The following is a 21,961-nucleotide window of genomic DNA, read 5'->3' on the forward strand; positions in this document are numbered from 1 at the left end:
TCGAGTTGTCCTGTTGAGATGATAGGAGGGATCTGTCCATGGTCGCAGGTCAGTCTCTAGGATGTAATTAAATCCATGCCACGCCCACATTGCTGAGGACCTGGTCATAGGATACCTGAGAATTCCAAACGTAGCCTTGCAGGTCTGCAGAAATAAACTCCCCAAAGATGGACAGAGTCAGATTTCCTGCTCACAGATCCCAGTTTGTGGCAGATATCTGCATGCAGGATAGCTTAGAGCACAACCTGAGCAGTCTTTTTCAACCAGCCTTCCTTGATTACGCAAGTAGTGGGTGTGAATCTCATCGTACATTTCCATTGGCTTCCATGTCCCATAGGGTGGAATGGATAGGACCTACTCATATTAGCAGTCCATCGCCCCACAGATATGGGTTAGGGGCTATCTTATCTCTCCCTGGTGTTGGCCCACAAAAGCCCGTCTGGAGATATGTTTAGGATGTCATTTCTATTCCTAACTCATAAGTACAAAATAAATCCTGAAATACATTAATGTTTTTTCTGACTAGTGGCTTTCAATGCAGACGGGGATTATTTGTCAAAATCAAAGAGGACTAGCTAAGTTACATAAGAGGGGACTCAATGGAGTACGTGTGTCAAGCAAACCAGTAGGTTTTTTAGAAAGCCCTCACCCACCAACCTAGTTGGTGGCATGCTTTGCTTCATCATCGGGCCCACTACAGTGACACCTAACGTGCCCCGGGTGTGCTTCGACGCCAGATTACTGCGGAGCTGGTATACTTGCTGAGTGTGCAGTGTAGTGAGTGTGAAGGTGACAATTAAAAAACCATACAGATGGTCCCAGTACCCGAGGGTAAAACAATATTTTAATTTACTGGGCCTCTGTTGGTATATTAAAAGGCAGACGGACGCGTTGGAGTATGGATTATGACCTCCAGTGTCCTGTGTGGTCTACATGTTTCAGCCTGGCCTTTCTTAATTTAAAACAGGCTTTCCTCAGGACCAAGTGAGTATGTATAAAAGGTGAATTAAATAAATAGACTAAATTATAGTGAGTGTGTTTATTTTGCTATGTGTAGCACTCCCTAAGGTGCTATATGGGTGAGAGGGGGGATCCCTCTCGCTTTGCTACATATAACATGAAGGGGACACAGACAGACGTACAAGGTAGAGTCACATTAGCATTATATTGCAAGTTTAGCCGTCATTCAGCCGTCTTATAAGGTGAGTGAACGAACTATGTATGGCTAAAGTGTGGTCTTGTCAGTGACAGGACTCATGTGATTTTTATCTAGAAGCCGGTTGTTGTGGTGAGCTAGAAAACGAAAATTACCAATGTGAGGTTCAGGTAAGTAAAAGAGCATTATCCTCACACAGTATTTTTCTGTACAAAGCCTCCTTGGGTCGCCTGGCAGAGAAAAAGACCCTAAAAGAAGGTTGTGACAGCTTTTAAAATCATCCGACCTGTAAGGGAAGACCTCAACACCTTACCCCAGTAGTAGCTGTAGTGCGCAGTCTCGTTACTCACGAAATTGTCGGCCTGGTTCCTCCTTGGACCTGTCGTCCTTCTGCGGCGCCCAGTTGTGAAAAGAGGGCCTGGCCGGTCATGTTTATAAAGCCTCCGTTATTGTTTGCACCTGTGTAAGTGTAGAAACAAAGGGAGGGGTGCAGTCGCGCAAAGCGCCATGTCATTGTAGCTGCGCACATGCGCGAAGGAGTAGTGGCACTCGCAGGGCGCATGCGCATCAGTATACTGGCTTCCGCGCATGCGCGAGGGAGTAATGAGAGCGCCCGGCTTCCGCGCATGCGCGAGGGAGTAATGGGAGTGCCCGCTGGTCTGTCCATGCGCTAAGGGGCAGCCAGTGCTTGAAATTGCACGTTTTTACTACACGTGTAGAGTGTACAAGCTTGGAGGATGCTTGTGGGTTATGAAAAGTTAAAAATTACAAATTACAGTTTGGAGGGGCACTGCTAATGGGTAATGGTTCAGTATTTAGTTACAATGGTAGCACACTCAGATGCACAGGGATATACGCTTGTTGAGAAGGGAGAAGACAAAGGAACATGTTGCTTAGGCTAATTCTCAATTCAATTTGTCAATGAATTCCAGGGTATGGAATCATTCAGCCCCCCAATATGTGTGGACAATCTGTATATCCAACGTTGTTCCTTTTGGAGGAGGTGCCTGTCGTTGTTTTCTGTTATGTCAAATTGTTCAATGACAGTCCAAGTAAAATCATTCGGGGTGTGGTGATGGGACAAGAAATGGTCTGTCAATTTACTTATGTTTTTGCCACATCGGATGGTGCTCCGGTGTTCTGTCATTCTGGTTCGTACCTTGCGGGTAGTCATCCCAACATATCGTAGGCCACATCTGCATGTTATTAGATACACCAGGTTGGAAGAGTTGCAATTGGTGAACTGACGTTGTGTCCATGTTTTGCCTGGTTCCAGGTCCAGGGTTTTGGATGGAGATGTTAAATGGCATACACTGCAGTTATTGCACGGTTGGTGTCCTGTCAGTTTTGGTAAGCCCCATGCGTTGAGAACGGTGTTGTCTCTCGGGGTATTGTTAGGTCGGGGTCTAGTGTGGACTAGGGAGTCTTTTAGATTTTTTGCTCTTTTGTAGGCAAACCTTGTTTTTTCCCAATTTCTGCTGCCTGAGTTTATGATCCTCCAATTCCTATTGATTATGTTGGAGACCTGGTTTGATACAGTGTTATACGTGGTAACGCAGGTGAGGGTGGGTTCCTCAGGTGGTCTTGTTGTTGCCTCGAGTAGGGCCTCCCTATTTTGATTCCGCGCCCTTTTGCAGGTGGTATTCAAAATCCTGGTGGGATATCCCCTGTCTTCCAGTTTGTGGATTAGGGTGGTTGATTGTTGTTTGAAATCCTGGATCCGGCTGCAATTGCGTCTGAGTCGCAAGAATTGACCATAAGGGAGGTTTTCCCTTAGAGGTCTAGGGTGGAAGCTATCAAACCTCAGGAGGGAATTTCTTGATGTTGGTTTGTAAAAAGTTGTGGTCGTTAAGCCATTCTGGTCTGCTTTTATATTGAGATCCAGGAAGGCTAATTCAGAGGAACTGCTGGTACTTGTAAATCTCAGGTAGTTGTCACAACTGTTGATCCACAAGAGGAAATTATCCAAGGTTTCTTGACTCCCTTCCCAGATGATCAGGATGTCGTTGATGTAGCGACGCCATATTTTGATGTTTGCTGTGTAGGGGTTAGTGAGGGTTTGTATGTAAGTTTTTTCAAAGTGGGCTACGTAAAGACCGGCTATGCTGGGAGCGAAAACGCTCCCCATGCTTGTCCCATTAGTCTGTAGGTACAGTTTGCCCTCATATTCAAAGTAGTTGTCCTTTAGCGCAAGAGTTGCGCATTCCATGATGAAACTACGGGGAGTGTGGTGGTTCCAAGTGGTACCCATAAGGACTTCGTGCAGTACTTCCAATGTGGCGTCCTGTGGCAAGCTGGTGTATAAACTCTCAATGTCTAGTCCGACAAGGAGTTGAGTTGCTGGGTTGAAATTAGTTTCTTTGATCACGTTGAGGAGATGTTTTGTGTCTTTTATGTATGATGGTGTCTGTTGAACTAAGGGGTTCAGGAAGAAGTCACAGAAGCGGGACAGGGGCTCTAGGAGTGATTGGATTCCAGACACAATTGGTCTGCCCGGTGGGGGGGTTACCCCTTTGTGTATCTTTGGTACTGTGTAGAAGTACGGGGTCTTGGCACTTTTGGTGCACAGGTAGTCTGCCTCTTGTTTGGAGATGTGTTCAGCATCTCGGGCATTCTTTACCAGAGTCAGTATCCTGTTGCGTAATTCCTCGGTGGGATCTTTCTTGAGTGGCCTGTAATTTCTGGTGTCGCTTAGGAGTCTACGGCATTTGATATCATAATCCGTTTTATCCATTAGGACGATACCTCCACCCTTGTCAGCAGGTTTTATGACAAGTGTTGGGTTAGTCTGTAGGCGTTTGATCGTTTCACGTTCTTGATGGGACAGGTTGTTGAAGGTGTCTTTCTCTTGTATGTTTTCCACCTCCGTATAGACCGCTTGTTCGAATGCAGCAATCTCTACTGGTATGCTAGCGGGTGGTGGAACGAAGGTGGATTTGAGTCTGAGACCTGTTTCGTTGGGGATCTCCTCTTGGCTGTTGTCGGTCTCCGCTTTCTTTTCAAAGAAGGCCTTTAGCTTCAATTTCCTAAAGAACTCCGCTAGTTCCACATGTAATTTGAAGTGGTCCAGTTTGGCTGTGGGGACGAAGGAGAGGCCTTTGTTCAAGACTGATATTTCTTCCTCGGTTAGTTGTGTGCTGGAAATGTTGAACACTAGTTGGTTGGTTGTTCTAGGGGGTGCTGCTATTTGCTCGGTCCCGCCTGTTCCTTGGATTTGTTCCTCGTGTTCGAACTCACTGGTTCCGCCTCTGGTGCCCAGTGGACCTGTGGTGCATTTCTTCTCTTTCCGCGGTTCCTTCGGCCCTGTGATAAAAAAGGATATCTTTGATTCTGATTCCCTTGGAAGAAGGGCATGTGTCCTGGTGCGTACAGTGGTGGGAAACCATAGTATGGGGGTGGCATTGGTCCAAATTGTGGTGACCCGAAATTGTGGTTCTGTTGTGGTCCCTGCCACGGTTGCTGCCAGTGTTGACCTCGTCGGCCTCTGCCTCTAGATTGGTTTGATCCGGTACTGGAATTGCTCGAGACCGAGCTGTTGTCCCCGGAGCTATCAGAGTCTTTTTTGGCGGGAGTGTAGTCATCATCCGCGTAAGGGTATGTCTTTGTGAAGCTGAATCTCTTCAGATCCTTTTCGAAGTTCTTAACTTTTGTCTGGGTTAGATATTCTTTATAGTCCGCCATCTCGCGATTCTGGTCCTCTAACTTCTTGTTAAACCCAGTTAGAGTGGTTTTGAAGTGGGTCTCTGTTGCTTGTATTTCGATCATGATGGCGTCTGAGAGTCGTTTGGCGGTTTTTATAATCAAGATAAGCCAGTCCCTGGTGCAGTGCCAGGTGATCTGGGCCCAATCCTTTCTAAAGGTTGCATCATCCAGGAAAATTCTGGGAGCGTTGGTAACTATGAGACCTTTTGGGGCAGTGTTGGTGCGTAAGTATTGTGCTAGAATTACGCCATGTAGGATGGTTCGTATTCTGTTCCTTTTCTTCTCAGTTAGTGTATCCCAATCAGTTGTCTGTGCAATGGTTGTGGAGATGTTGAAGTCTGCCAGGAGGGATGGGTCGGATAGAATTTCACTGACATCATCTTCAGTGAAAGTGAGGCCGATGTTTTCTGCCATGTTGCCGTTAGAGGTAGAACTCTCGCAGCTGTGCGCTGCCTAGTATTATTGAATCAAAGGAGAGAGTGAGGACTAGGTAAGCTAGTCCGGATCCCCACTTTTATATGTCAAAATCAAAGAGGACTAGCTAAGTTACATAAGAGGGGACTCAATGGAGTACGTGTGTCACCACCCGCTAGCATACCAGCATACCAGTAGAGATTGCTGCATTCGAACAAGCGGTCTATACGGAGGTGGAAAACATACAAGAGAAAGACACCTTCAACAACCTGTCCCATCAAGAACGTGAAACGATCAAACGCCTACAGACTAACCCAACACTTGTCATAAAACCTGCTGACAAGGGTGGAGGTATCGTCCTAATGGATAAAACGGATTATGATATAGAATGCCGTAGACTCCTAAGCGACACCAGAAATTACAGGCCACTCAAGAAAGATCCCACCGAGGAATTACGCAACAGGATACTGACTCTGGTAAAGAACGCCCGAGATGCTGAACACATCTCCAAACAAGAGGCAGACTACCTGTGCACCAAAAGTGCCAAGACCCCGTACTTCTACACAGTACCAAATATACACAAAGGGGTAACCCCCCCACCGGGCAGACCAATTGTGTCTGGAATCCAATCACTCCTAGAGCCCCTGTCCCGCTTCTGTGACTTCTTCCTGAACCCCTTAGTTCAACAGACACCATCATACATAAAAGACACAAAACATCTCCTCAACGTGATCAAAGAAACTAATTTCAAACCAGCAACTCAACTCCTTGTCGGACTAGACATTGAGAGTTTATACACCAGCTTGCCACAGGACGCCACATTGAAAGTACTGCACGAAGTCCTTATGGGTACCACTTGGAACCACCACACTCCCCGTAGTTTCATCATGGAATGCGCAACTCTTGTGCTAAAGGACAACTACTTTGAATATGAGGGCAAACTGTACCTACAGACTAATGGGACAAGCATGGGGAGCGTTTTCGCTCCCAGCATAGCCGGTCTTTACGTAGCCCACTTTAAAAAAACTTACATACAAACCCTCACTAACCCCTACACAGCAAACATCAAAATATGGCGTCGCTACATCGACGACATCCTGATCATCTGGGAAGGGAGTCAAGAAACCTTGGATAATTTCCTCTTGTGGATCAACAGTTGTGACAACTACCTGAGATTTACAAGTACCAGCAGTTCCTCTGAATTAGCCTTCCTGGATCTCAATATAAAAGCAGACCAGAATGGCTTAACGACCACAACTTTTTACAAACCAACATCAAGAAATTCCCTCCTGAGGTTTGATAGCTTCCACCCTAGACCTCTAAGGGAAAACCTCCCGTATGGTCAATTCTTGCGACTCAGACGCAATTGCAGCCGGATCCAGGATTTCAAACAACAATCAACCACCCTAATCCACAAACTGGAAGACAGGGGATATCCCACCAGGATTTTGAATACCACCTGCAAAAGGGCGTGGAATCAAAATAGGGAGGCCCTACTCGAGGCAACAACAAGACCACCTGAGGAACCCACCCTCACCTGCGTTACCACGTATAACACTGTATCAAACCAGGTCTCCAACATAATCAATAGGAATTGGAGGATCATAAACTCAGGCAGCAGAAATTGGGAAAAAACAAGGTTTGCCTACAAAAGAGCAAAAAATCTAAAAGACTCCCTAGTCCACACTAGACCCCGACCTAACAATACCCCGAGAGACAACACCGTTCTCAACGCATGGGGCTTACCAAAACTGACAGGACACCAACCGTGCAATAACTGCAGTGTATGCCATTTAACATCTCCATCCAAAACCCTGGACCTGGAACCAGGCAAAACATGGACACAACGTCAGTTCACCAATTGCAACTCTTCCAACCTGGTGTATCTAATAACATGCAGATGTGGCCTACGATATGTTGGGATGACTACCCGCAAGGTACGAACCAGAATGACAGAACACCGGAGCACCATCCGATGTGGCAAAAACATAAGTAAATTGACAGACCATTTCTTGTCCCATCACCACACCCCGAATGATTTTACTTGGACTGTCATTGAACAATTTGACATAACAGAAAACAACGACAGGCACCTCCTCCAAAAGGAACAACGTTGGATATACAGATTGTCCACACATATTGGGGGGCTGAATGATTCCATACCCTGGAATTCATTGACAAATTGAATTGAGAATTAGCCTAAGCAACATGTTCCTTTGTCTTCTCCCTTCTCAACAAGCGTATATCCCTGTGCATCTGAGTGTGCTACCATTGTAACTAAATACTGAACCATTACCCATTAGCAGTGCCCCTCCAAACTGTAATGTGTAATTTTTAACTTTTCATAACCCACAAGCATCCTCCAAGCTTGTACACTCTACACGTGTAGTAAAAACGTGCGATTTCAAGCACTGTCTGCCCCTTAGCGCATGGACAGACCAGCGGGCACTCCCATTACTCCCTCGCGCATGCGCGGAAGCCGGGCGCTCTCATTACTCCCTCGCGCATGCGCGGAAGCCAGTATACTGATGCGCATGCGCCCGGCGAGTGCCACTACTCCTTCGCGCATGCGCGCAGCTACAATGACATGGCGCTTTGCGCGACTGCACCCCTCCCTTTGTTTCTACACTTACACAGGTGCAAACAATAACGGAGGCTTTATAAACATGACCGGCCAGGCCCTCTTTTCACAACCGGGCGCCGCAGAACGACGACAGGTCCAAGGAGGAACCAGGCCGACAATTTCGTGAGTAACGAGACTGCGCACTACAGCTACTACTGGGGTAAGGTGTTGAGGTCTTCCCTTACAGGTCGGATGATTTTAAAAGCTGTCACAACCTTCTTTTAGGGTCTTTTTCTCTGCCAGGCGACCCAAGGAGGCTTTGTACAGAAAAATACTGTGTGAGGATAATGCTCTTTTACTTACCTGAACCTCACATTGGTAATTTTCGTTTTCTAGCTCACCACAACAACCGGCTTCTAGATAAAAACCACATGAGTCCTGTCACTGACAAGACCACACTTTAGCCATACATAGTTCGTTCACTCACCTTATAAGACGGCTGAATGACGGCTAAACTTGCAATATAATGCTAATGTGACTCTACCTTGTACGTCTGTCTGTGTCCCCTTCATGTTATATGTAGCAAAGCGAGAGGGATCCCCCCTCTCACCCATATAGCACCTTAGGGAGTGCTACACATAGCAAAATAAACACACTCACTATAATTTAGTCTATTTATTTAATTCACCTTTTACACATACTCACTTGCTCCTGAGGAAAGCCTGTTTTAAATTAAGAAAGGCCAGGCTGAAACATGTAGACCACACAGGACACTGGAGGTCATAATCCATACTCCAACGCGTCCGTCTGCCTTTTAATATACCAACAGAGGCCCAGTAAATTAAAATATTGTTTTACCCTCAGGTACTGGGACCATCTGTATGGTTTTTTAATTTTCACCTTCACACTCACTACACTGCACACTCAGCAAGTATACCAGCTCCGCAGTAATCTGGCGTCGAAGCACACCCGGGGCACGTTAGGTGTCACTGTGGTGGGCCCGATGATGAAGCATGCCACCAACTAGGTTGGTGGGTGAGGGCTTTCTAAAAAACCTACTGGTTTGCTTGACACACGTACTCCATTGAGTCCCCTCTTATGTAACTTAGCTAGTCCTCTTTGATTTTGACATACAAAAGTGGGGATCCGGACTAGCTTACCTAGTCCTCACTCTCTCCTTTGGGTTCAATAAGGGGATTATTTGTCACCTTCCACCACGTCAAATTTCAACATGCATGGAAAACTGGGAAGAGCGCAAAGTCTTGGACAACCCGCCGTGATCCGGAGACGTGTTTAAGCTGTGCCTGTGAAACCCCAAGCTCTTGCATTAGAGATAATTTGAGTCATGTTCAAATCGCAAAGCACTCTCACTCATGCTTTGAGCGCCACTGCTGAGCTTCTGAATATTCCACGCTTCTATAAATCCTCATTTGGAAGTAAATCATTACTGCTACTTGCTCTCCGACTATGGAATGCTCTTCCTAATGATCTTAAGGCTTCTCGCCTGTATCTTAATTTTAGGAAAGAACTCAAAAACTGTCCCGTATGCACAATAATCGCCGTTCTCTTTGTAATCCTCGAAGCTATAGCGCCAAGAGACCGCAAGTGTATGGTGTGCTGTATAAATATTACAAAATATAACTTAAAAATAAATAAGTGCATTTATCTGTTGCACAGACTGAGTACGTTTTGTCGACACGCATATTCTTTTTGTCAGTTTGGTCATGCGCTAAATGTATTTTTACTCCAATCTGCATGCATGATGATTCAAAATATTTCTGAATATATCAGGGGACCTATTGGGGCCCCATTCAGGATGCTTGTCTGTTTTCTTTAAATTGCACGGTCCACAGTGCATATATCAAGATGAAAAATGTCTGTGTTAGTACTTATGTTGGAAACGCCACAACTCAGAAAGCAGTGGTGGCCTCTCCTTGCCAAGAAACTGTGCTGAGGTCGCCTCATGAATTCATTTGAAGATTTTCCGAGTTAATATATGCAGAGTGCAATTTTGGGAAAAACAAACAAATGATCCTGTTCTAAGTCTGTGCTCCGCACTGAACGGCATCGTGTCACTACCACAGGTTTACCAAAAAAACGCTCCAAGAAAGTTAATAAATACCAGGCTTATTTCAAAAAGAAGTACAGTTCAGTCAGTCTTTTTACCTTGAGTTTGCACTGGCTACAGAATGGAAATGTTCGGAGCGCTATTTTCTTTGAGTGATAGCTCACTCTCCTAGATTCTGATAGTTCACTGTCAGGCAAGGCCCTGAAGGGTTCTAAAGATGCTCTTTGGTCCATTTTGCTTAGGAAATGTAAAAACGTGGGGGCAGATTTACAAGACCCTTGCGCCACTTTGGTGTCACTTTTAACATGGGAAAAGTGATGTATAAGTGGCGCAAGGGGCTTGTAAATCTGCCCCCTTGGGCCGATTCACAAAGGTAAATTTTGACGAAAGTCTAACTTTACGACTATTGGTATTCACAAAGACCATTAACTACTAGTAAATTCCGTTTGTGAATACCGAAAGTCTTAAAGTTAGACTTTTGTCTCACTTTATCTTTGTGTTTCGGGCCCCAAGTGGCCGGCATTGCTCGTGGGACTGACGCGAATGGGTCATGGGGGGGATTCACGGGGGTGTCGCAGGGAAATTTAAAAAAAAATATGAAATGTACGTTTTCCCTGGGTCCCGCATCTTCTCTGCTGCTGCTCTCCTGCCTCCGACAGGAACAGGAAGCACGCAGCCAGGCTCCCTCCCCTATGCCAATCACAATACTGGAAGCAGTGTTGTGATTGGTTGGGGCTCCGCCCGGCCTGGGGCTAATGGGGTGACCGTGTTCGAAGGGCAAAGTGTGCATAGCTGGTCTGGGCCACCCGAAAGCACCAACCAAACAGTCTTTGCGCACTCAGGAGTGGGAAAACCACTCCTCCCCTGCCCTGCTCAGAGAACAGAGCAGCTCATCCCACCCGCAATACTCAAAGGAAAATTAAAATGGTTATAACTTTCAATTATTACCATTTTATGTTTTGGCTTACTCGCAATGCGAGAAAGCAGTGGGGAGACGCTCCTCGGCCCTAGTAAGCCGCCCCTGGTAGGGAGCACTGTGATGGCCTCTTTAAAAGACCCCATCATATTTGAAAATATGGCACTTTGCTAGTCTTAATGAACATCTGGCTCAGCTTTTCGATTTTCTGTTACCATTTGACGTTTCTTTACCTCTTTGGTGCACGCAGCTAAGGATTAAAGATTTCTAAAGCTGCTTCCCGGCTAACCTAATATTTGAAGTCGCTTAAAGATTTCCAGGCAATGTCCTTCATGCATCCTCAGTGGCCACATATTCTGAACACATCATAAGGGCCCAGGAACGGAGAATCCGCCGCAAAAAGAAGTAAGTGATGAAGCTTTTCAAACTACAGCCTGATAATGTCTACATTTAAAGCTCCTGGAATGACTGTTGACAGCTCGAATTCACACCTCCAGTTCTAACTCTTGAAAAAAGTATCGTATTTGAAAAAAAATGGTTTTGCCTTACTTATCTAACAACGCACAGCTGTATCGTGTCCTGAACTCTCCTCGGCGTGTTTTCATGCACGCGTCTCACCAAATATACCATCTGCCACAGGTACCATTACTGTTGGGAATCTGAAGCAAAAATAATATATTTATTTTATTTATAAAGTTTTATATTGCGCGACCTTTGATAGAATGTTCCAACCCCCTCCCCCCCCCCCCAAAAAAAAACTTATCGAGTTTACGTTCAGTATGGTGAGCTTCGTGCAAATCCCTGGAGGGATGGGAAGACAACCGGTGGGAGGGGAGGGGGGGGGGGGGGTCAGTCTAAAAAATGAGTAATTTCCATTTTTTATTTCTATAAGAAATATGTCTTTCTGGTACATAAAACAACGGCTGATTGTGGTGATATCAAATTTAGCATGAAAGTAGAAATGTACTCAAGGAAGAACCTTTTTTTGTTTAAGTCTATTCAGTAGTTTTCAAGAAATTAGCTTTTGAAAACTCTGTGGTGGTTGGCTTGAATGGAGAGATAACTGGGCCATTAGTCCTCTGACAGTCCTTGAATTTGTCACGGACCAAATACAAAAAAATATATATCCAATTGAGCAAGGGAACTTTTTCTCCCATTATCTATTTCCTGTCTGCGGCCTCAAAAAAAGCATTGGAAATGCATTAGCCCTCGTATTTTTGGGACTTGGAGCTATTGGCATTGTAAATGGCAATGTTTTTTACTTATGTGTTATGGAGTATATGTATGTGATGTGTTGTGGAATTATGTGGGTTGGACTGGATTAGTTAGTTGTGTAATTGTGTGGCCTGCATTTGTGTCGTTTCGAGTGGATTTAAATGATGTGGCATGGTGTGCTGTGGGATTATGTGGTATTGAGTGTACTTGAATTATGTGGAGTGAGATTGTGAGTGCTAGAGTATAATTATGTGGAATTGTATTTTGGTTGTGGAGTGATATGCAGTGGAGTTTAATGATGTGGTGTGTTGTTGAGGGCTGCACAAAAGCGCCTATAAATATTACATTTAAAATTACATGATGTAAACGGGCAAACATCAATGCACTTGGTGAGGATATGCCCTCCCCCTAATAAAAGAAAGAACTTCATTATGTGTCTTTTTCTGTAGAACTTTGTATAGCATGCTTTTTAATTAGCGAGTCACGTAGCGCCGCTGGAAAGGAAACTTGAAATAATGATTAAATGCTATATGTGGCACAGGCTATCCGTTAGCACACGAATATCCTATACAATGCAATAGCAGAACCTTTGCATGATGATGCAACTGGACTTGATGAACAAGACTTGCTATGCACGCACAGGTATGCGTTTTCTGCGATCCTACTCTGTTTTCTCAATAGGTTTTTACAGCCTCCATAACAATAAAGGCCATTGAGGGCCAGCTTTATTGCTGGTTGTGCCCGGTGCAACAATGTTTGTTGGCGCCCCCAATGACCATCTCCACCACGGATTCTCTCACTATCACCTTTTAACAGTGCCCCTCAAGTCTACATAACCACTCTCTCTCCAATACATTTCCTTTATTTTATAGCGCCACTCTTACCAGTCTAGGGTGTCAGAGCACTTTACATCCCACACACATTACACAGAGACAATCAATCATACGTCAGTAAATCAGTGTATAGGAAATGTTACATCAGACAGAGGACTACCAGGCGTAGGAGTCATATGCCACCCATACGGCTAGGCAGTATAGTTTAAGAGTGTTTGGTCTGCAGAAGCACAAGCTCAGAATTAAAAAAGTAACACCATGGTTAGGGATTGTCTTTACTAAGAATTGACTTCAACCCAAATGAACCCTGCAGGCAACATTAGAATAATAAAATACTGGGAGTAAAAAATCATAACGCTCTAATCTATACCTTGTAGTTTTCATGCATCTATCTGATAAAAGCTAATAGCTCATGGTTCTTCAGTAGGATTTTAACTAATAAACTGCAAGTAACAAAAGGATCTCTCTGACAAAAGATGTAACTCACTGATCTATTTACATTATATGCTCTTTGTGATCAGTATGGTACACCTTCTTTGCAGCAGGCATATTACCCTTTGAGCTACCTTACCTCCACTAGAGGAAACTCCGATCTCTCCAGGAAGAACATTAATCAGTTATTTTGACATTTGTATTGTTCCCTGGAGATTGCTGGGAGGCCAGGAAACGAGGCAACAGGTGTTTTTAAAATGATAATATGCTTGCAAAAAATGCGCCCCCGCAAAAGTCAGCACCTGGTGCAGTGGCCCACTACCCTACAGTCCTGGGCCAAATTGTTTCTTTGGAGCACTGCGACCTGGCACAATCCTCTTAGAAGCCCAAGAGATGCACTTCTTGGAATCAGATGGGCCTGGCCCTTGTAGAAGATGGAAGTTTAAGGAGAATTTCTCATTAACTTCCAACTGCTATTCCTTAGCAGGTTAAGGGCCAGATGCATCAAGCTATTTTGCTATCGCAAACATTGCGAATCGCAAAAAAAGACCATTTGCAATCGCAAAATAGTACAAAGCAATGCATCAAACAAAAAATAAGAAATTTTTAAGGAATCATAAAATATAGGGAATCCCAAAGTAGTGGCCTCATAATAAGCGATTACCAAAATTGTGAAGCTCAAAAATAGCGAATCTCTATTTGCGATTATATCTTGTGAAGTCGCAATGCAATGCATGAATAGTTACAATTTGCGAAAAATTTGCGAATCTCTATTTTGCATTCACAAATTACCACCAAATCAAACTAGGTGGTAACCAGGTGAAAACACTCTGAACAGGTGGGGAAGATCAGGAAAGTATTTAAACAGGCCCAGAAGGCCTCAGAATGTTTCAGAATGGCTGCGCTTTACATCATGGCGAGGAGGATGAGGCTAAGAGCACAGGCACAAAGGAGACGTAGGATAAAGGAGCGCATTTACAGAGTGCACATTACGCTGTTGGGGCAAACCGATGAGGAAAAATATGATTGAATTCACCAATGATACATTATCTAATTGCTGATGTAGACCCACTACTGCAGTCCCAAACTCGCAGGACTCATGCTATCCCCACTCATGTGTAGGTCCTGTGTTTCTGCCACCTCCTAGCTTCTGGTAGCTTCCAGGGGGTAATAGCTACAGCTGGCAGATTGTCACAAAGTTCACTTTCGCATTTCTTCAACGCGTTCCTGGACGCCATGTTGCTGCATATGCACCAACACATCAGATTCCCAACCACCCCACAGGAATTGTTTCAAAATAAAATGGACTTTCACCAGATTGCCAACATCCCCATGTGATAGGTTGCATAGATGGGACACATGTAGCCATATGTCCTCCCTCAGCCAATGAGTATATATTAAGGAATCAAAAGTCTTTTCACTCACTAAACATCCAGGTGATATGCAATGCTAAGTACATGATCACAGACATTGTGGCCAAATACCCAGGTAGTATGAATGATTCCTACATCTTTTGACACAGCGGAATTCATACACGTCTACTTGGAGGGGAATTTGGAGAAGGATTCCTGCTCGGTAAACATTTTTCAATGTCTCATGCATATCTCAATTTCATGGCGAAATATCGCAGTGAGTAATACAAATGCTTATTCTCAACAGGTGACATATGCAGTGAGGCCCTTTATCCTGACACCATACATGCATCCAAGCACAACTATCGAACACCGCTACAATGCAGCAGACAGGACAACACGAAATGTGGTAGAGAGGACCTTTGGGTTGCTCAAAAGCCGATTTTGGTGTATCCATAAAACCGGGGGTGTCTTAGAATTCAGGCCGGACATCTGTTGCAAGATCATTGCCACATGTGCCATGTTGCAAAATATAGCAACTGCCAGAGACATACCTATTGAGACATCTGATAGTGAACCCGATGATGAAGAGGATAACATCAACCCACATCATGGCAGAAATGCAGCTAGTGCAGCTGAAGGGAGGACCCGTCGTGCAGAAATGACACAGAATTATTTTTGGTGTGAGTACTAGTGCTACACAACACAAGACTGTAACTTTGCTAAATAGATTTCTTGAAAACAAGTTAAACTGTTGTGATAATGCACAGTAGCATAGCCTGATTACATTGTTTTAAACACAAATATGGTATGTCATGGAACTTAAATTCAGTCCAGACATGAGTAGTGACTGGTTGTTTAACCAGTAACCATTGCTATGAACATGGCCACATTATCTCCTGCGTCCTCTTGCTCCCATCGTCCGTTCTGGGGGTCAGACCTCTGTAAGGTCCCAGATCCTGCAGTATTCTGAGTGCTGCGCCTTCTAGAGTCTGGCACTGGTGCCAAACTGCTACTGTGACTGGACGAATCCTCTCTTTCACCCCCACCCATCATACTGCTGGCGGCAACAGCATTGGTCTGCATCTGATCCACAGCATTAGTCACTTGGAACAGTACCTTGGCAACATCTCTGCAGCAATGGCTCATTTCTAACTGCATGGCTATTGTACATCGTGATAGTTGTGATGTGGCAGTACTCTTAGACGGTTGGTGGCCCTGGTGTACCCATCCAAACGTCTGAGTAATTGAGTGTGTCTTTTGCGATGGAACCCGTGATCCTCCTATAGCACCTTGCATAGCTCCCTGAGTACTCCAGTCAGTTCTCCAAAATCTTCCCTGTTCTCCCTGCGACCTTCCAGTACAGCAGTAGTTAGATTATTCATACTGTCACACATGTCCCCCACTTTACATGCAAGTGTTGTAAGGTTTCCCTGCATTAAACGCATGTGTTTCACCTGCAGGCGCTGTACCGTTTACATGGCACTCTCCAGCCCATCATGCGATGTGGATTTCTCGCCTGCACCAGATTTCAACAGTGCTGATGCGCTGCTTCTCTGAGCTCGAATGTTCCTACGGCGCAGCTGCTCGTGTGGGCTGGATGTGGGTGTCACTACTACTTCTGATATTGTGGGCTCAGGTTGTCCATCATCCTCACTTCCAAATGTGGCAATGGGGCCACAGTGATCCTGCGTTTCTTCGGTCCTGGTGCAGTGGGTGTAGGTGAGACAGCTATGTCCTCTTCTGAGTGGGACTCACTCTCAGCTGGTGCATGGTCATCAGTCTCCTCAGACTCTTGGTAACGTGTATATGTGATTTAGAACAGTGCAGTATTAATTTTCTGTTAGGACATGTTTACTAATTTTGTACACATTTTTTTACAATAGATTTGTTTTAAATTACAGTGTGTGTGAGTGTAGACTGACTTCTATGGTGCAATGTGTTTTAAATCATCATGTTTTCTAGACACCAGACTTTCCGTGTGCTTTTGCTGACTACAATTCCCACAATGCATTGGTGTATCATAAGTAAAACATGTACTGGAATATTTTTTCCTGCACAAGCCTGATCTTATTTACACTGGTTGTTAGCTAACACTGAAGTTGCATGCAACTTACCTTGGGAGGTACAGGGTAGTGCAGAGGAAACAATTGTTGTGACTCCAACTACTGCCTCTGGCTGCAGGGTGGACTCCACAAGGTTCTCCATGGCATAGGGGTTGGCTTGGTTGATGGTCCACCTTCAGTTATTTTAGCCTATGCAAAGCCTCTCCGCAACCCTTTCTTTTGCACGACTGCGCAGGTTGTGCCATCTGTTGTGCAGATTTCCAATTCTGCTGTGTGCAACTCCCACTGCATTAATCTTGGTTTGCATTGCCAGCCATAGTTTTCTTTTTTCTGATTCTGGGACTTACAAAGACAGTTTACCAAATAATTTGTCATGGCTCCTCACCACCTCTTCAATTAGCAATTCCAATTCCTTCTCTGAGAACTTCTTCAGCCTTTTCCTCTCCTCCAGGGGTGTTTTCTTTGCCATGCTGATGTCCGTATCAGTTTCAAACTCACAAACTTTTCACAATTGCTGTTCTCCAGTGTTCTTCCTCCTCTTCCTCCCTCTCAGCACACAGGTAACTGCATGGGTGTGGCCACTTCCTGGTTCTGACATCATCATGGTGCATAGTATTCTAGGAATCGGAATTTGCGACTCGCAAATAGCGTTATCACAATATTTTTTGCGACTCGCAATTTTAAAATTGCAATTTGCGATCGCAATTTTTACAGAATCACAATTTTTATGCGATTATTTTGTTGCATCGCATTTTGCGACACGCAAATTGCGATTCGGCAAAAATCGCAAATTGCGAGTCGCAAAAATATGTTATGATGCATATGGCCCTAAATGTTGTTCTTCACCATATGCAAAATAAAACAAAATTAAACGGCTTCTTCATTCGGAAGAGGCGAGACATGTGATCCAGTGGGTAAGTCAATGGCTAGTTGTTTATGAGACATACATTTGAATCTTAGTTTGCACACTTCATCAGTTTTTGTGATCCTAAACACATCACTTGATTTCACTGTCTGCAAACACTTGGAGTGAACAGAAACAGGAGATCCACCAGAACAGCCCTGTGTACTTTGTAACACAGCTCCGTGTTGCCGTGGATCTTGTTCCTGACAAAAAACAGTGTGACATTTTGGGCAGCCCCCAAAATAAATCTGACAAAGAACACCTCAATCACCAATACTATACCAAAGGGAAACGACTTTCATCCAAATGTTGACATACATGCAAAATCTAAAATTAGCACAAAGATAAAAACAATTTCTAAACAGTCATTTAGACTGAATGTTCTGTCTGCCTGGGTTTTTTTTGTACCCTTGTGGTCCAATAATGGCATAAACAAAAGCTTGTGGTCACCAAGAGATCTGCACTAGAGGATCCTTGCAGTAAACAAAAAACATCACCTCTGCTAGAGCAGTATTTGCAGCCCTGAGACTAGGAAGAGATATTCATTGAAACGTGAGAATTTAGAAATAAGGCTTGGCGCTTGATAAATTCAAATGCAGATAGACTCGAATTGCAATTAGCATTGATTCCTCTGTTTCCCCTGCTGCCATCAATTTCAGCAGATTTTCCTGTAAATCAAACTTGTTTCCTTTCCATTTGCTCTAACAGACGTGGGCAGCGTCTGATATAAAAATGAGATTTATTACCTAGGACTCATGCCCGACAGCCTGTTTATTCAGCAGCATGCCTGCCTCCTCGGTGAGGAGCCAGGGCTGGCCTAGCATGGATGGGAACGGGAGGCAGAGCTTGGCACAGCGGCCGGGGATCTGGCGAAGTGTGGCTCCATGGAAAGTGTCAAGGAGCAGTGGATGCGGGTTATACAACTAACATGAGTCTAAGGCAAATGTACCATGTGGTGGGGAGGCGCCTTATACAGGTTTCAACCCAAAGCATCACAACTCCATGTCAAAATCCTACTTAATATGAACACAAACCAGCAACTTTAAATGCATGGATACGTTTGACAAAGATGTACACTTCCCCGATAGTGGCATGACCACCCACTGAGGTTGTAAAAAGTAGCAAATCAATCTAATCCACAGAAAACAGAACAGCTGTTGTTGATTTTAACACCGTCTTTTCAACATCATTGTAAACAAAAAGTTAAAACAAACAGGTAGGTGGGGGGCATACAGACATGTAAGGAGAATGTCAAATTGTGCTTTTAAAACGCATCACATATCCTCACTGAGTAAATAAAAGGCCCATTTTTAATCGTGCTCAAAATCGAAAGGCAGGGGGAGCAGCTGTCCGAACAGAGAGCCTTCCCATGCCTGTTTACAGAAAGTCAGAGCTCAGAGCACTGACAAGATCATAAAATGCAAGCAGATATGGCACTGAGCAGGAACCCAAGAAAGAAATAGTTCCCCCAAGAGCATAAATACAATCAAATCGTAAATATTCAGTACTTAGTCCCTGCTGCCTGAGAGGAATGCATGAGAATAAGGAGGGACAAAGAGGCAGGACTGACCACTAGCAAGCAAAGATTTTTAAAGGACATGAAATCAAACAAATGGATAGCAGGGGGGTGGCTTTAAGTACACAAGAGAAGTTACAATAGGTCTTAAATACTCGACCTAAAAAACTAAGGAGGCAAGGTTTTTATTGTCCCAGCGACTACAGGACGTCGGTCATGGTCCTGGTGTTCTGTGAAATATTATGAAACGCCACATTAGAGGGCAAGGTGATGTACATCTTGACCGCTAGGTCTTAATTTGGTGACTCCCAAAGGGCCCCATTAAACTTGTGGGAAAAAAAGTTGTTTTAGATGCAGAGTTTATGAACACTGATCAGGTTCTTTGGAAGACTTTTAAAGACTGTGGTCTTGTTAGTAAAGCAGCAGACTTGATCGGTTCAAAATGGCTTCCATTCTCTAGGTCCTTAATAATGAGACTGGAGAGGACTCAATCACAAGACCAACAACTATCGTTTGCAAACAGAGGGGGACCTGCACCTGTTAGGATGCACATTATTGTTCTTATCCTTAAAGAGGATCTCTTTATTTGGGACACTGACATTTACATGTTGTCTTTTTCCTCTTTTCTAATATAGACACCAGACTTGTTTTTTTGTGAGTTTCATGATATGTAGGGAGTAATACTTCTCCGGTTGGGCCTCTCCCTCTGGATTCCTTGTGGGAATGTGATATTAGTTCAGCCCTACAGCTGAGGATCCTCTTCACTTGCCCTTTTCCTCTTTGCACCTCCCGCTTGAGCTCTTTCTAGGAGTAGGGATAACAATGCACACTGTCTCTACAATGGCCAACAATGTAGGCCTATATATTTGACAATACGGTGGTACAATAAATCTTGCAGACTCCTAGTATATTAGACACACCACTTACACTAACTTCAAGTCAGACAGAAGAGTGGGCGAAATTATGTAACTTAAAGAGACAACACATAAGCACCGCCATGCACACAGCCATACTTATGGAATATGTATGTGGCAACATAGCCCCACAGGGATTCGTAGTCACCAATGCCCTGAAACTATTACTGGCCAATAAGGTGTTCAAAAAGAAATGGTCATTGATCTCTTGGATATGTATTCGAGATTGGCTGATCCTTCTGATAAATACAGCAAAGGAGACAGCAGACCTGCTCATGATTTAGATTCAACAATTGGAGAACCAGATCAAGCATACATTGCAGCTTACCTCCTTCAAAAAGAAATTGGGATAGGTCAATAGAATCCTGAGTGAGACGAAAGAAGGGATTTCGAAATACAAGATCAAAAAGCTCAAAAATGATATGGAAAGATTAACACATGAAAAAGTTTACCTCTATCTGACAGATGACTATTGGTCACAAGCAATGAAGAGAAATAACAGAAGGGAGGCAAAAGGTTGGCACCAAGGAACTCACAAATGGACCTCCAATTCTGAGGATAGAGTAACACAGAGAATTCAGACTCTAGAGGGTCTGACAGTTCCTTCCAAATCAGGATGAGGCAACCAAGACGTTGGGGCTTTTTCCAGGGGCCCGCCACAAGGCCTATGGTGGGCCCCTCACCATTGGGATTCTCTGTTCAACCATACCAACCACCTTCCTTTGGTAGCCAGGGAGATCTGCCTTCTTTTTGGGCCGGGCCAAGGGAGGTGAGGAAGAACAAGAAGATGCAACAGACCAGCTCCAGAGAACCAACCAGACCCACAGAAAACCCAGGTGCATTGGGACCCAACAATTAAGCAACCAGGGAACCAACCCCTTCAACGAGCAGCATGCCAGTCTCATTGTGAATCTAACCCAGAGGGCGCTGACCCATTGGAAATTAATGTCCTCAATAAAGGTTTGGGCTTCATCTAAACTCACTTAGGAGATTACTTTACTATGCACAAAGAACAGTTGAAATTTTTCCGTGAGATACATCTGTTTTTCTACTTTGACAAAGCTGACAACATTGATGCAGAAAATTCTGGTAATACAGGCTTGAGAAACATGTCCACCTTTAACCCACCATTGCACTTGGTTCTTCTGAGGTAGCCACCTTCGAGAAAGCTATCCACGAGGATTTTGAAGCCCAGAGAACCCTAGTGAAACACCCCTTCTTCAACCTCCGTAAAGTAGAGTTGGATTGTCTGATGTCACTGGAAAGTGACAGTGAGATTGTGAAAAAACTGCGGACAAAGGGGGAGCCATGGTTATCTTGGGTCTACAAGCTTATCAGGTGTATGTCTCCACCGATTGCATGATACTAAATACTACATACGATTGTAGAGGGACCCCACACCTAGACTACAGAAGACAAATAAGACCTTGGTAGAGAGGGGCAAAGATGCCAGGTGGAACACTAGAGGCAAATCTGAATTTCTACTGAATACTCACCCTAGGACCCTCTATTTTTATATCCTACCAAAGATCCATAAACCCAGACGACTACCTCCAGGGAGACCCATTGTTCCTGGAATTGGGTCCTTGTTAGAATCACTTTCTCAGTTTGTAGACTGGTTCTTATGACCTATGGTTACCAAAATGACGCCCTACCTCCAGGACACTAAACACATACTTACTATACTATCTGACATTCCCTTTGATTCTTAACGACACCATCTGGTCTCTTACATTGTGCAGTCGCTATATACAATATTCCACAAGACAACACCCTACAAACTGTCAAGGAAATACTAGAACTGAGGGCTTGGATGATATGACTCCAACCTCTTTTGTGATGGAATGCACTACGAATGCCATGAAAGAAAGCTTCTTTCAATATCAGGACCAACTGTATTGGCAGGTGAC

At 44.3% G+C, this 21,961-nt stretch overlaps 1 protein-coding gene across 1 annotated transcript in view; it reads left to right on the forward strand.

Moving 5' to 3' along the window:
- Nucleotides 1-5,634: 5,634 nt before the first annotated feature.
- Nucleotides 5,635-21,961, forward strand: part of LOC144752541 (neuropeptide FF receptor 1-like) — a 197,106-nt gene continuing 180,779 nt past the window's right edge. The window contains exon 1 of the mRNA XM_078640436.1: nucleotides 5,635-6,454. Coding sequence (XP_078496562.1) covers nucleotides 5,635-6,454 — 820 coding nt within the window. The remainder of the gene's footprint in view (nucleotides 6,455-21,961) is intronic.

The sequence above is a fragment of the Lissotriton helveticus genome, chromosome 5_1 (genome assembly GCF_964261635.1).
Source record: "Lissotriton helveticus chromosome 5_1, aLisHel1.1, whole genome shotgun sequence".
NCBI classification, from domain to species: Eukaryota; Metazoa; Chordata; class Amphibia; order Caudata; family Salamandridae; genus Lissotriton; species Lissotriton helveticus.